The sequence below is a fragment of the Amyelois transitella genome, chromosome Z (genome assembly GCF_032362555.1).
Source record: "Amyelois transitella isolate CPQ chromosome Z, ilAmyTran1.1, whole genome shotgun sequence".
NCBI lineage: Eukaryota > Metazoa > Arthropoda > Insecta > Lepidoptera > Pyralidae > Amyelois > Amyelois transitella.
Genome location: NC_083535.1, coordinates 12,886,954 through 12,903,286, shown reverse-complemented (window position 1 = coordinate 12,903,286; position 16,333 = coordinate 12,886,954). Strand labels below are relative to the sequence as shown.

Below are 16,333 nucleotides of genomic sequence, written 5' to 3'. Positions count from 1 at the left end.
TACATACATACACACAAACACGCCTCTTCTCTAGGGGTAAGCAGAGACTATTATCGTTGAGTTTGTTGGGAAGAAAAATCCCAGTAGTTCTATTTTGGAATATTTAGATTTGAACAATGCCGTGTGGTTCCCGGCACCAATACAAAAAAAAAGAATAGGACCACTCCATCTCTTTTCCATGGATGTCGTGAAAGGCGACTAAGGGATAGGCTTACAAACTTGGGATTCTTTTTTAGGCGATGGGCTAGCAACTTGTCACCTGCCTGAGCGTGGCCTATAGTTTCTTTGGATAATGTTGGCTCTTTATAATCAAATTTATGAGCCTATCCCTTAATCGCCTTTTACAACATCCACGGGATAGATATGGAGTGTTTTATAAGTCTATTCTTAAGTCCCGGTAACCACACGGCATTTAAATTAAATAATTTAAATTACCTTAAATTGTATGCAGCGCAGCTTTCATACATATTTTTAATTACACTTGTAACGGTTCTTTGGGTTTTTTTCTTAGTTGAAGACATTTTGCTAAACTTGAACGCATCATGATTCTGGTGCCGACCAACGAAAGCGCTTTCCGGCTTCAGAAACGGGCATTCACTTGTCAATATTTTACATGTACATTTGTCTTGTTTCACTCCGGCACACCTACAGGGCATTATAGGTAGCTTTACATTTTTAACGCATGATGAATTGCTTTTACGAAATAATTAGGGTAGGCGGCGACGGTTTTTTTTATGTGGTTTCCACTTTATATTGAGCCTAGCAAACTCAGAACTAGAACCTCATAAGTGACAACTGATGACATGAATGTTAATTTATGACTTAATCATATCATGACGGATAAGAAGTCTGGGATAGAAGTATTCTGAGAATGCTTAAGAACCTTAGAGTATAGATTGAATTATAAATAACGTTAAGAGATCGTTGTCAATTATTTTTAACTAGCTACCCGCCCCGTCTTTGGGTAGTATTTGTACATATAAACCTTCCTCTTTAATTAGTCTATCATTGTATGGTTTTAAAGATCAAGCGTACATATTATAGGGCGACGGCCTCTGTGGCGCAGCGGTAGTACGCTTGTCTCTGACACCGGAGGTTCCGGGTTCGAATCCCGGCTAGGGCATGATGAAAAAAGAACTTTTACTGATTGACCTGGGTCTTGGATGTTTATCTATATATAAGTATTTATTATAAAATATAGTATCGTTGAGTTAGTATCTCGTAACACAAGTCTCTAACTTACATACATACATAAACTCACGCCTCTTTCCCGGAGGGGTAGGCAGAGACTACCTCTTTCCACTTGCCACGATCTCTGCATATTTCCTTCGCTTCATCCACATTCATAACTCTCTTCATGCAAGCTCAGCGGTTTCGGGTACTTTTGACCTGACCCTTTACCAGGACGTCCTTAATTTGATCAAGATACGTTCGTCTAGGTCTTCCCACTCCGACCTTTCCCTCCACACCCTCCATGTATATCTGCTTAGTCAACCTGCTTTCATTCATCCTCTCCACATGACCGAACCATCTCAACATACCCTTTTCTATTCCTGTAACTACATCCAACTTACTTCGAGGCTAACTCAATCTGTTTAATTATTTATTTATTTAGGTTATATAGGGACAGACGAGAGAAATGACTTAAGTCTTGAGAGGGTCAGGGAGTTCATGTAGCGGGAACGTTGATTCGGCTCGACCACCACCAAAGGGAAGATCTTCCGCCAGGCTAGGTGTGATCCCTGGGGAACCGCGCGACAGACGATGTTTTGTCGGAGGTTGTATATATGCTCCAATCCGTGAAATCTTTGCTTGCGCGATTTAGAATTATCGCTGTTTTTGACAGATCGCGTCGCGTGATTTAGTTTTTGTGACTTGTGGCGTATAGATGTCACCACAGTAGGTACCTTTTATCCCGGTAAAAACTATAGTTCGATTTAGATGTAGATTTTCGAAAAACCTTTTAATCTTTTGAAGGTGGCGCTACATTCGCTCGCGTGGGTGGCGCTAACCTACTTGCATATAATAAAAATAAAAGATTATTCAAATTGAAGAGAAAAACTTGAAAATGCGACGCTGTCAGTCTTCTGTCAGAAAATGTGAGAGAATGAAATTTACGCAATCAAAATAATAAATACTTAGTAACTATACCCATGATAAATCATTGTAAAAATGTAAATATGTTATAAAATTACCTGTTTTGAAATATATTTCTTATATATTTTTATTATATATACTCAAGAGATGGGTAAGTGAAACATTTATCTTTATCTATGATTTTCTAATTATTCTCAAAGTGTGGTCGGTCCAGATTGGAACCTTTAGTTAATTAAAAATAATCTAGGTTTCAGTTACACGTAGGTACAGTTAGCCAGAGCAAACAATAAGAAAATCCGAGGGCCACGTTCATATAGATAGCTTAATGATAGAATTGAGATGTTTGAAAAATTGATGATGATGATGATAGAAAAGAGTGAGGGTTTGCTAGCCAATCGCCGCAATGAAAAACCCTTTATGCAGTTTGGTTTTTATACAGCTGGCACGCAATAGGTTTTTTTTTTTCTTTACTACCAACATGAAAGCACAGGAATGTTATAGTCATTAATCTGGATTAATGACTTTTCACATATTCCATACTGGCTAACTACCAGTAGTTCATTGGATATACACTATATATAACTACAATGGATCATTCGTTCGAACATAGTCATGGGTTCCAATTGTAATTGTTGTTGTTATTTAATTTGTGAATCTAATTATTTCACTAATCAGTTCATATTGTTTATTCTAGTCGACTTCACATATGTGATACGCTCAAGATAACGCGACAAAATCGCTGAAAGTTTAATAATGATAAATCGTTGATTAATATAAATTATGTAACGCCGTGGTGTAGACATGGCAGACGGCAAATGTGCACGCAAATATTTCCTGAACAATAATCCTCATTCAGGGAAATATTTCAAAATGGATTCTCTAATGAGGAAAACAAATAATGATATCAATGTTATACTAGCTCCTAAACTTGACCGTTCTTTTGCCTATGACACGTTAACTCAGAATAGAGATAAAATTATCAATAATTCGTTTAAAAACGTATATTATAATGAAGTAATCAATGGGTACAATATATATCATAACAGGAGAAAGTATAAAATTTATAGATGTAAAACCAATAAAATAATTCGTTCTGGGCGCTCGAATGAACCGCACAGATCAGAAAGTTGTAGTAGTTGGCCTATAACTATTAATAAGCAGTCTAAAATTCTAATGCAGTCTTCTAACATTATTAATAAGAAAACATTACGAGCACTCAACAATACCTACATTGTCAAAGTTAATTCTGGATATCGTATACCCATAAAGTACTCGGAACAAAATAAGAATAAACTACAAACATGTTTCAAAGTATATAGATGTCAACTTAATATTAAAGAAGAGAGCTGTTGCTGCTCTTGTAATTCGGACGCTATGTTTGAAGTTATGAAAAGTTTATACGATTGTTACAAAAAGAAAAATTGTGATAACTGCAATTGTATTCTCTGTGGTCATATGCCTCGTGAAGAAAGGAAGGCCGGTGAAATTAGAAAATCAACTGCAGCGATGGAAACGCTAAGTACAAAACAGAAAAAAAAGGAATTAGGCAAAAAAACCAAAGCAGCAGTAGAAGCGATGGAGGGAAAATCACCACAAGAGAAAGAAAAAATACTAAAGGAGCTAGCTGCCACTGGAGCTCCACTTCCCGAAGGAAAAACAAAATCAGAAAAAGAACTAATAAAGAAAGTTCGAACGGCACTCGGTTTACCACAAGTTCCAACAGAACCTGCTGAAAAAGATAAGTTCCTAAAAGCTGAAGCTGCAGGGCTAGTTGCTCCTTTAGAAGGTAAAACTCCAGCTCAAAAAGAAGCAATTCTTCAACAGCAAGCTGATTTAGGCTTGCCACTTCCAGAAGGAAGAACGGCCTCTGAAAAAGCTCTCATAAAAAAAGTTAAAACTGGAACAGCTGTGCGTGTACCATCAGAAAAAATTCGAAAAGCAAAAGCAGCTGGATTATTTACACCGTTGGCAGGAAAAACTCCTGAACAAAAGGAAAAAATACTAAAAGGTTTAGCGACACACGGAATTCCTCTACCCGAACCAAAGACAACGTCAGAGAGAAAGCTGAATGACAAAGTCCGCAAGGACTTAGGTCTTCCTCCTGAACCTAAAAATGATAAAGAAAGAGAAAAATACAATAACGCTATGAACACAGGTGTTATAACACCTTTAGAAGGGAAAACCCAAGCTCAGAAAGAGGCCATTCTAAAAAAACAAGCCGAAATGGGTTTACCTTTACCAGAAGGGAGAACTCCATCAGAAAAAGCATTAATCGCAAATATTAAGGCCACATCAAAACCAACTCCTTCTATAGTCCGTATTCCTTCTGAAAAATTACGGAAAGCAAAAGCAGCTGGTCTTATTACGCCACTGGAAGGAAAAACACCCGCACAAAAAGAGAAAATTTTAAAAGGTTTGGCAGAAAATGGAATTCCCTTGCCTGAAGGCAAGACATCATCTGAAAAAAAATTAATAGACAAAGTCAGAAAAGATATGGGCCTTCCACCGGAACCAAAAACATCTGATGCTAAACGAAAATATGCAAAGGCGCAAAATGCCGGAATAATTACTCCATTGCAAGGTAAAACCCCTGCTCAGAAGGAAGATATTCTCAGAAAACAAGCCGAAATGGGTATACCTTTACCAGAAGGACGAACTCCGTCAGAAAAAGCATTGATAGCAAAGGTTAAGGCCACCGCAAAACCTGTCCCGTCAGCACCATCAGCGGCTGCAATCCCTTCAGAAAAATTACGTAAAGCAAAAGCCGCCGGTCTTATTACACCACTGGAAGGAAAAACACCAGCACAAAAAGAGAAAATTTTAAGAGGTTTGGCAGAAAATGGAATTCCCTTGCCTGAAGGCAAGACACCATCCGATAAGAAATTAATTGACAAAGTAAGAAAAGACATGGGCCTTCCGCCAGAACCAAAAACATCTGATTCTAAAAAGAAATATGCGAAAGCGCAAAACGCCGGTATAATAACTCCATTACAAGGTAAAACCCCTACTCAGAAGGAAGATATTCTGCGGAAACAAGCCGAAATGGGTATAGCTTTACCAGAAGGCAGAACTCCATCAGAAAAAGCATTGATAGCAAAGGTTAAGGCCACCGCAAAACCTGTCCCGTCAGCACCATCAGCGGTTGCAATCCCTTCAGAAAAATTACGTAAAGCAAAAGCCGCCGGTCTTATTACACCACTGGAAGGAAAAACACCAGCACAAAAAGAGAAAATTTTAAGAGGTTTGGCAGAAAATGGAATTCCCTTGCCTGAAGGCAAGACACCATCCGATAAGAAATTAATTGACAAAGTAAGAAAAGACATGGGCCTTCCGCCAGAACCAAAAACATCTGATGCTAAAAAGAAATATGCGAAAGCGCAAAACGCCGGTATAATAACTCCATTACAGGGTAAAACCCCTGCGCAGAAGGAAGATATTCTGCGCAAACAAGCGGAAATGGGTATAGCTTTACCAGAAGGCAGAACTCCATCAGAAAAAGCATTGATTGCAAAGGTTAAAGCCACCGCAAAACCTGTCCCGTCAAAACCATCAGCGGTTGCAATCCCTTCAGAAAAATTACGTAAAGCAAAAGCCGCCGGTCTTATTACACCACTGGAAGGAAAAACACCAGCACAAAAAGAGAAAATTTTAAGAGGTTTGGCAGAAAATGGAATTCCCTTGCCTGAAGGCAAGACACCATCTGAAAAAAAATTAATAGACAAAGTCAGAAAAGATATGGGCCTTCCACCGGAACCAAAAACATCTAATGCTAAAAGAAAATATGCAAAGGCGCAAAATGCCGGAATAATTACTCCATTGCAAGGTAAAACCCCTGCTCAGAAGGAAGATATTCTCAGAAAACAAGCCGAAATGGGTATACCTTTGCCAGAAGGACGAACACCATCAGAAAAGGCTCTAATCGCTAAAGTAAAAGCTACAGCGAAACCTGTTCCTTCCGTAGTTCCAGTCCCTTCAGAAAAGTTACGAAAAGCTAAAGCAGCTGGATTTATTACACCATTAGAAGGAAAAACACCAGCTCAAAAAGAGAAAATTCTTAGAGGATTAGCAGAAAACGGGATCCCTTTACCAGAAGGCAAAACGGCATCCGAAAAAAAATTGATCGACAAAGTTCGAAAAGATATGGGCCTTCCACCAGAACCAAAAACATCCGATGTAAAAAGAAAATATGCAAAAGCGCAAAAGGCCGGGATTATTACCCCGTTGCAAGGAAAAACCCCAGCTCAAAAAGAAGCTATACTGCGAAAACAAGCCGAAATTGGAGTACCTTTGCCAGAAGGAAGAACTCCATCAGAAAAAGCTCTGATTGCTAAAGTTAAAGCCACCACGAAACCTGTTCCGTCCGTAGTTGCCATTCCTTCTGAAAAATTACGCAAAGCAAAAGCCGCCGGTCTTATAACGCCTCTTGAAGGGAAAACGCCAGCGCAAAAAGAGAAAATTTTAAAAGGTTTAGCTCAACACGGTATTCCCTTGCCTGAAGGCAAGACAGAATCTGAAAAGAAATTAATTGATAAGGTTCGAAAGGATATGGGTCTTCCGCCAGAACCAAAAACAGCCAGTGCCAAAAGGAAATACAATAAAGCGCAAGCTGCTGGTATATTAACTCCTCTTGAAGGTAAATCTCCCGCTCAAAAAGAAGCGATTTTGCGAAAGCAGGCTGAAATGGGTTTACCATTACCAGAAGGTCGTACACCATCTGAAAAGGCTTTAATTGCCAATATAAAGGCAACAGCGGTCCCAACTCCATCAGCTGTTTCTATACCTTCAGAAAAACTACGAAAAGCGCAAGCTGCTGGTTTGATGACCCCGCTAACAGGTAAAAAACCAAAAGATAAAGAAAAAATACTTAAAGGTTTAGTTAAGGAGAGAATACCTTTGCCTGAATCTAAAACTGCGTCAGAAAGGAAAATACAGGCCAAAGTTCGAAAAAACATGGGTCTCCCACCTGAACCTTCAACACCAGCAGAAAAAGCTAAGTATCAACAAGCTCAAGCGGCCGGAATCATCACTCCATTAGAAGGGAAATCACCAGAGCAAATGAAAAACATTTTACAACGACAGCATGATATGGGAATACCACTTCCTGAAGGACGCAATAAAAAAGAAAAAGCTTTGATAAAGAAAATAAAAGCAGGCACACCTCCACCTTTACCACCTGACAAAGCAAAAAAATTAGATAAAAAAACTGCAAAGAAAGTAACAGAAGGAACGGGCCCTGTAGACGAATGCATATGTTCACTTCTTACTCCAGAAGCAGAAAGAACAACAGCTGCTAAACCAGGGAAAATACCAAGTGAGAAATTAAAAGCAGCAAAAGCTGCCGGGTTGATTACTCCATTGACAGGAAAAACACCTGCTCAAAGAGAAAAAATTTTGAAGGGCTTAGCTCAACAAGGCCTTCCATTGCCTGAGGGAAAAACACCGTCTGAAAAAAAAATTATAGAAAAGGTTAGACAAGATATCGGATTACCTCCTGAACCAAAAACATCTGCACAAAAAGTTAAGTACGCCAAAGCTCAAGATGCTGGGTTGATAATACCATTAGAAGGCAAATCACCAGCAGAGAAGGAAAAAATCTTACGAGCACAAGCTGAAATGGGTTTACAATTACCCGAAGGCCGAACTCCGTCAGAAAAAGCATTAATAGCTAACATAAAAGCTACCGCAAAACCCAAACCCTCCTTAGTCCCAATCCCATCTGAAAAGCTACGCAAAGCTAAGGCAGCTGGTCTAATAACTCCTCTAGCAGGAAAAACTCCAGCTCAGAAAGAGAAAATTTTAAAGGGTCTTGCTGCTCATGGTATACCTTTACCCGAGGGGAAAACAGCATCTGAAAAAAAATTGATTGATAAAGTTCGAAAGGATATTGGCCTACCACCTGAGCCAAAAACTTCACGAGAAAAACAGAAATATAATAAAGCATTTGCTGCTGGAATCGTCACACCCTTAGAAGGTAAGACGCCAGCTCAGAAGGAAGCAATTTTACGAAAACAAGCGGAAATGGGTTTGCCTTTGCCAGAAGGTCGAACCCCCTCGGAAAAAAAATTAATTGACAATATAAAAGCTACTACGTCGCCTGTTCCATCTGCAGCAGCCATACCTAGTGAAGCAGTTCGTAAGGCTAAAGCTGCTGGATTGCTAACACCTTTAGCAGGGAAGACCCCAGAGCAAAGAGAAAAAATATTAAAAGGTTTGGCGAAGTCAGGAATGCCTCTGCCAGAAGGAAAAACTCCCTCAGAAAAAGAATTAATAAAAAAAGTAAGAACTGAAATGGGCTTACCACCGGAACCCAAAACATCAGCTGATAGAGCTAAATTACAGAAAGCCCATGCCAAAGGCCTTATTACACCACTTGAGGGAAAAACGCCAGCCGAAAAAGAAAAAGCTATAAAAAGTATGATAGCAGCTGGAGTGCCCCTTCCTGTGGGTAGGACTCCCTCAGAAAAGGCTTTAATAGATAAAGTAAAAGCTACATCAAAAGCACCTTCCTTAGTACATTTACCGTCTGAGAGAATACGTAAAGCTAAGGCGGCCGGATTGATGACACCTTTGAAAGGGAAAACACCAGAGCAAAAGGAAAAAATAGTTAGAGGTTTAGCCATGAATGGTTTACCACTTCCTGATGCAAAATCTCCATCTGACCAAAAGTTAATTGATAAAGTTCGTAGGGATCTCGGTTTGCCGCCGGAACCGAAAACCTCAGCTGCAAAACAAAAGTATATGAAAGCACTAGGTGATGGTGTAATAACTCCATTAGAAGGAAAATCTCCAGCTGACAAAGAAAAAATTCTTCGACGTCAAGCTGAAATGGGTATACCACTGCCTGAAGGACGAACTCCATCAGAAAAAGCAATGATAGCAAATATAAAAGCTACAGCTAAACCCGTCCCATCAGCGGTCCCAATTCCATCCGAAAAATTGCGTAAAGCTAAAGCCGCAGGTTTAATAACACCTCTCGAAGGAAAATCTCCAGCCCAGAAGGAAAAAATTTTAAAAGGACTCGCAGCCCATGGTATACCATTACCAGAAGGAAAAACTGCATCAGAAAAAAAATTGATTGATAAAGTTCGGAAAGATATGGGTCTTCCACCGGAACCGAAAACATCCGACGCTAAACGGAAGTTTAATAAAGCACAAGCCGCTGGATTAATAACTCCTTTAGAAGGCAAATCACCGGCTCAGAAAGAAAAGATTCTTCGGGGTCAAGCAGAAATAGGTTTACCTCTCCCGGAAGGTCGAACTCCGTCAGAAAAAGCTCTGATTGATAATATCAGAGCCACAACAAAACCTGCGCCATCTGTATTTAAAGTACCTTCTGAAAAATTACGCAAAGCTAAAGCAGCTGGTGTTCTCACACCCTTAGAAGGAAAAACTCCAGCTCAGAAAGAGAAAATATTAAAAGGATTGGCTGAACATGGAATACCACTTCCTGAAGGTAAAACTGCATCTGAAAAGAAATTGATTGACAAAGTCAGGAAGGACATGGGTCTTCCCCCAGAACCAAAAACATCCGATGCTAAACGAAAATATAATAAAGCACAAACCGCTGGATTAATAACGCCATTACAAGGAAAATCACCAGCAGAAAAAGAAAAAATTCTTCGTGGTCAAGCAGAAATGGGTTTGCCCCTGCCTGAAGGTCGGACTCCATCAGAAAAAGCCTTAATTGAAAAGGTCAAAGCCACAACAAAACCAGTACCTTCTGTAGCTCCAGTTCCTTCTGAAAAACTACGCAAAGCGAAAGCAGCTGGTGTTCTCACACCCTTAGAAGGAAAAACTCCAGCTCAGAAAGAGAAAATATTAAAAGGATTAGCTGAACATGGAATACCACTTCCTGAAGCGAAAACTGCATCTGAAAAGAAATTGATTGACAAAGTCAGGAAGGACATGGGTCTTCCCCCAGAACCAAAAACATCCGATGCTAAACGAAAATATAATAAAGCACAAACTGCTGGATTAATAACGCCATTACAAGGAAAATCACCAGCAGAAAAAGAAAAAATTCTTCGTGGTCAAGCAGAAATGGGTTTGCCCCTGCCTGAAGGTCGGACTCCATCAGAAAAAGCCTTAATTGAAAAGGTCAAAGCCACAACAAAACCAGTACCTTCCGTAGCTCCAGTTCCTTCTGAAAAACTACGCAAAGCGAAAGCAGCAGGTGTACTCACACCTTTAGAAGGCAAAACTCCAGCTCAAAAAGAGAAAATTTTGAAAGGTTTAGCGGAACATGGAATACCACTTCCTGAAGGTAAAACTGCATCCGAAAAGAAATTGATTGAAAAAGTCCGGCAGGACATGGGTCTTCCACCTGAACCAAAAGCATCCGATGCTAAACGAAATTACAATAAAGCTCAAGCCGCCGGATTGATAACGCCATTACAAGGGAAAACCCCGGCGGAAAAAGAAAGAATTCTTCGTGGCCAAGCAGAAATGGGTTTACCTTTACCAGAAGGTCGAACAAAATCAGAAAAAGCACTAATTGCTAAGATAAAAGCTACCACTGCACCCCCGGCTGCAGCAGGTAAAGAAGTAGGACCGCCTCCTTTACCGCCTAAAAAAGCAACAAAATTGGATAAAAAAACCGCCAAGAATATTAAAGAAGGAACAGGTCCCGTTGACGAATGTATTTGTCCACTTTTGACGCCAATGTCTGAAAGAGACGTTAAGAAAGAGGAAAAAAAGAAAGAAGAAAAGGTCAAACCAGTTTCATCTCAAAAATTACGTAAAGCAAAAGCCGCAGGCTTAATTACCCCCTTAGAAGGAAAAACTCCCGCTCAGAAAGAAAAAATTTTGAAAGGTCTTGCACAACACGGCATACCTTTGCCGGAGGGAAAAACAGCATCCGAAAAAAAGCTTGTTGATAAAGTTCGGAAAGACATGGGCCTTCCACCAGAACCGAAAACATCATCTGATAAACAAAAATATGATAAAGCATACGCAGCTGGAATAATGACCCCTTTAGAAGGCAAAGCTCCAGCAGCCAAGGAAGCTATATTACGCAAACAAGCTGAAATGGGTATTCCATTGCCAGAAGGCCGAACACCATCGGAGAAAGCTTTGATCGATAAGGTGAGAGCAACTACTAAAGCCAAACCCTCTGTAGGAGTAATTCCATCTGAAAAATTGCGCAAAGCTAAAGCTGAGGGTTTGCTTACACCATTGGCAGGTAAAACTCCACAGCAAAAAGAAAAAATATTAAAAGGTTTGGCAAAATCAGGAATGCCTCTTCCTGAAGGTAAAACCCCTTCAGAAAAAGAATTAGTAAAAAAAATAAGAACAGAGATGGGTTTACCACCAGAACCAAAAACATCGGCCGACAGAGCAAAATTAGACAAAGCCCATGCACAAGGACTTATAACGCCACTTGAAGGAAAGACTCCAGCCCAGAAAGAGAAAGCATTAAAAAGCATGATAGATGCAGGCGTAGCTCTGCCGGAAGGCAGGACTCCATCAGAAAAAGCTTTAATTGAAAAAGTCAAATCAAAATATCCAACTCCATCTGTGGTACCAATTTCTTCAGCAAAATTGCGGAAAGCTAAAGCAGCGGGCCTATTAACACCATTAAAAGGAAAAACACCAGCCGAAAAAGAAAGAATTTTGAGAGGCTTAGCAGAAGCAGGGCTTCCAGTCCCAAAAGGTGAAACACCATCAGAAAAAGCATTAGCAAAAAAAATTACTCGTGAATATGGAATTCCTCCCGAAGCAAAAACACCATCAGAAAAAGAAATTGTACGGAAAGCAAGAGCTGAAGGCCTATTAACGCCATTAGCTGGAAAAACCCCGGCAGAAAAAGAGAAAATTTTAAAAGGATTAGCGGATGCTGGATTGCCTATGCCTGAAGGAGCTACTGCATCCGAAAAGGAACTAGTAAAAAAAGTTAGAGCAGCTTCTGGACTTCCACCAGAGCTTACGCCTTCAGAAAAGTTGGGCAAAATAAAAACAAAATCAAAAGGTGTTGCTGTTGGAGAAAGAAAAGCTAGTAAAAGAGCTGGTATTTCGGAACAGTTTCAAGATATTCTTAAAACCACAAAATGTGACCGAGCGTGTGGGTGTGATCGAAAGAAAATTAGATTCAAACACAGTTATGTGAAAATAAGAGTAACTTCACCTGATATTTCATCCTTATGTCCATGTCCTGATGAATGTGTCCCCGGTGTAAAAGGTGGAGTTTTTGTAGACAATGAAGGTATCAAAGTTACCGTTGGGAGAGCGACTGGAGTGCCGTCATTTCTTAACATCAATAAAAATGTTGAAGACACATTTCAAAGCATATTTATTAGCAATAGAGCAAATAAGTTTAACTCTGATATTTACACTGATGTGGACCAGGATAAAGAGACCAACGAAAATGTTTTAGAACTTATTTTTAATAATAATAAAAATGAAAATTCGGATACTATTGTAAGATACGCTAATTATTCGACTAGTGGTTCGGAGACAATTTTCGATGAAACCTCGACATCCTCCACGAGTTCTTCAGATTGCTATGAACCCAATAATTGTAATGGAATTGAGATTAATGCAAAGGACATGTCTAGTAGTTCCAAATGTTACTTGGTTGAGAGTATTTCTACTTATAACTCAAAAATGAAATTGTCAAAGGAATCATCCGAAAATCTAGAGTCGTCGTCCTTATTGAGTATACACTCTGTACTTTTGATAAAAACGGAATCTTCCTTAAGTCTGTCAACTAATTCAAAATTGAGTGAAGATATACATACAATAAGCGTTATATCATTTATAGATAGCAACTTTTCAGAAGAATCATGTAATATGTACAGTGATATTTACGACAAGTCATCAGTAACTACTCAGTTTGAGTACTCTGACTACGTTGTAAATTACGAGACGAATGACCTGAGGTAAATATTTTGCTTAATATAGTTTTCTTAATCGGTGCTGAAAACGATATGTAGGTCTGTAGGAACCGTATGGAGCCGCACTGAGAAAAGTGCGAGCAGAGGTGACATTTATATTGAGACTCATTTTAATTTAAGACCTGTCTTAACCAGCCAGCCATAGGCTATTTTCAAGAGCAAGCACGTAGATTTATATATACTTGAACTGGGAGTTGGGATTAAATTTATATTTCCTAAGTGGACAATTGTAACATCTACTTTTAAAAATCAAATTGCAGTTCATTGAACTTAAAAGTGTAGAGCTCTTATCACGGAAACATGATCATTAATTTTAATTAAAAACGTTAAATTGTTATTTGCAGATACCCCGATTGTTCTGAATATTCGATGGATGACAGATTCAAGAAAATGTGTTTGAATACGGATGTACCTATTTACAATTTTTCCGAAACCAAATATCGAACTACCGAAACCATTGTTCATAAAATAGATTCTGTCATTGTAATAAGTAATCTAAACAGGGATAAAGATGTGATAAATGTTGTTGATAAAATACTTGAAAGTAAACCTTTGTCAGATTCATCCATTTTCATAGTTGTGTCCACAACTGACTTTGATTCAGATACGTCTTCTGATAGTAACTCATCAATTTGTATCCAACTCTCCCGCAATATATCCCAATGGATGGTCAAAAGTAAAGGTAAGAAAATAATTGTATCACTGTGTATGACATTTAACACGCTAAGTGAAAATAATTTCAGTGTCCATAATCACTATTTTCACTTTTAGATGTACAAAAGAACCAGCATTGATTTAAAACTACTCTTGTAGTAATAGATGAATAAGGTGTACTGTAAAACTTTAATTAAATTTAAAAATACATGCAACTTTGGAAGTCTGTGATCTCAACAATACTATCACATTGTCACAATCATTTTTAATTGTATACAATAGGTACAAGATAATACACCTCATTTGATCAAAAGTGATAGCCGTAACCTAAGGCTCTTTGCACAAAATTAGACGTCACCAGAATTCTTACAATGGCCATACCGAAGATGCTCATTTGTATTATTTCTGGAAACCCACGAAACTTTGCACTAAGAAGTAAATTCAGTTGTTTTATTTAAAATTGACGATTTTTTTCTAGCACCAACCAAAGTTTTATCACAACAGCCAGGATTCAATATTTACAAAAAAGGCAAATACAGAGATATAGAACAAAATAAATGTTCCTATCAACAGGAGAAAAAATCCAAGAGCCTCTTTTACAATGATGACAGAGAACAATCCAGAGTTGAAGTTAGCGTAGGGAGATCTGTTACATTTGACGAAATGCGCCATGAACGACAGTTAAGAAATAATGAAAGACGTAGTTATAAAGCCCAAAGACAATATCCCTATGTGGAGAAAAGCATGGATACCACAACAGATAGGCCATGTTGTTGCTCACCAATAGACAAAAAACATTTTCATTCTGAAATACAGTGCATTAAAAATACAGTTTCAGAAATAATAACGCCGATAATTTCTAGCCAAGGACAAGCGCAAGGTAAGAGTGTCATATTACTTTTATTTGAAGGTTTGTGTAATCTGAATCTTTGGGTTGATGGGTGTTGGCTCAAAAATAATTAGATAAATTTGATACAAGGGTCGATCAACGTAGCTTCAAGAAAATTACTTTTTGTGGTCATTTCCAACAAAGCAATATTGGCGATATTTTCGTTCCACAGCCGTAACTACCTGCTCAATTTTTGAAATGACATCAGTAATACCTATATTTTTTTACCATATTCCAGGTCTGAACGTAGACATTAAAGGTTTTCAACAAAATGCTGGATACCCGCAAACTCCCGGACACCAGCATAGTCCCGAGCGCAAGCAGAATCACGGACGCCCGCAAAATATCGGTTACAACAACATAAATCAAACTATAGGAACACAAGCAACGGAATTGTACACTGTACCACAGTCGGCATCTGGATACAACTTTAATAGATGCACACCGTGTGTTACTCCCCCTACTCCCTGTACAGTTAAACGACCAGAACCACCTCAATGTGAAGGATGTAAAACACCTATTAATATTACAAAAATTGATGATCCTATAAATATCAAACAACCTAAACCAAAGAAAGAAGAGAAAAAGAAAGGAAATATTAAAAAGGAGAAGACCATGCCTGGTGTTGACAAGGGTTGCCAGTGTTCCCCTGATTTGTTAAAAAAAATGTTCGATCAAATGATGAGTGAAATGCAGAAGGCAATTTGTAATGCTGACAAAGCTTTAAGTGAAATGCCATGTTCTAAGAATGTACAAAAAAATAAAAAGAAGGAAACAAAAGGTAAAAGCAAAAAAGGTTCATCCACACCACCGGTATTACCTTCACCTGCAAGAAATGCTCCTGTAAGGAGTGCATCATCATTGAATTTATGTACAGGTAAAATTGTGTTATTATACTATTAAAACCGGATTTTGTAAAATGGGCATTAATTTTACAGATTGCCACTTCTACCCACTAGTCTTGGGATTATAATCATTAATTCTTCTAAATTCTATTCCAGAAATTAAATGCAGTGACCAGATTTGCCAAATAACTCCACCACATTCACCAGTTAATATTGGTGTTGGTCCAAGTACGTCTCAAAGTGGTTCAGATTCCAAAGAAAAATGTTCATGCGATAAAAAAACTCGTAAAAAGAAGTACAAAGAATACATGAAAAAGCAGAAAAAAGAAATGAAAGAGCAGAAACGTAGAGAGAAAATTAAAAAACGAAACACATGTTTATGTCCTCCGGAGGAGGAAGATTTTTTAGAAGACGATCGCAGTCAGGACTTCGAGTGGATAGATCTGAAAAAAATTAGACAATTGAAATCTGAACAGACACAGGTGATGTCAGGTTTTAACATAGGTTTTAGGAAAAAACCGAAGCAAATGGAGGGAAATTTGTTTGGAGATAGTTTTGAAGATGCTTTGGACTACTATGAATTGTTCCCAACTCCTGAAGATATAGAAAGAAAGATGCTAGAAGAGCGCAAAGTTTGCCCTTGTGACGAACCAGTGATAGACAAATGCGTTTGTCCTGCAGAAAAACCGCCTGACACACCGCCACCAGGTCCATTATTTTTAACGGAATCGGAAGAAGAAGATTTGGAACTTAATCCTGAAGGAGGGTTTAAATTTGCACTAACTGGTAAAGGTTCCCATGCGAAAGGTCTAGGCAGCCTCTGCTGTCCTGAGTTGATGAAAAAAATAAGTAAAAATCGCGATTAAAAGTTTTAATTGAATCATATAAAGACGTGTACACAGTCGTCTGTCCATATTGTTATGTAAGTGAATTAATTTATACATTTAAAATGAGTA

General features: G+C 38.5%; 1 protein-coding gene across 1 annotated transcript; it reads left to right on the top strand.

Moving 5' to 3' along the window:
- Positions 1 to 3,270: 3,270 nt before the first annotated feature.
- On the top strand, positions 3,271 to 16,243 carry LOC132903989 (titin-like). Its single transcript, XM_060953832.1, has 8 exons — positions 3,271 to 6,931; positions 7,460 to 8,230; positions 8,270 to 8,305; positions 8,873 to 9,550; positions 9,755 to 12,974; positions 13,334 to 13,671; positions 14,771 to 15,313; positions 15,534 to 16,243. Exons 1-8 carry the CDS (start codon positions 3,271 to 3,273, stop codon positions 16,241 to 16,243), a joined length of 9,957 nt encoding a protein of 3,318 aa, XP_060809815.1.
- Positions 16,244 to 16,333: the final 90 nt, after the last annotated feature.

Bases quoted from the DNA above. Each gene is read 5' to 3' on its own strand.
- LOC132903989 (XM_060953832.1), top strand. From the start codon at position 3,271: ATGCAGTCTTCTAACATTATTAATAAGAAAACATTACGAGCACTCAAC. The intron at 9,551-9,754 runs GTAAAACTGCAT...CCCTGCCTGAAG, and splicing joins TGGAATACCACTTCCTGAAG to GTCGGACTCCATCAGAAAAA. The intron at 13,672-14,770 runs GTAAGAAAATAA...ACCATATTCCAG, and splicing joins ATGGATGGTCAAAAGTAAAG to GTCTGAACGTAGACATTAAA.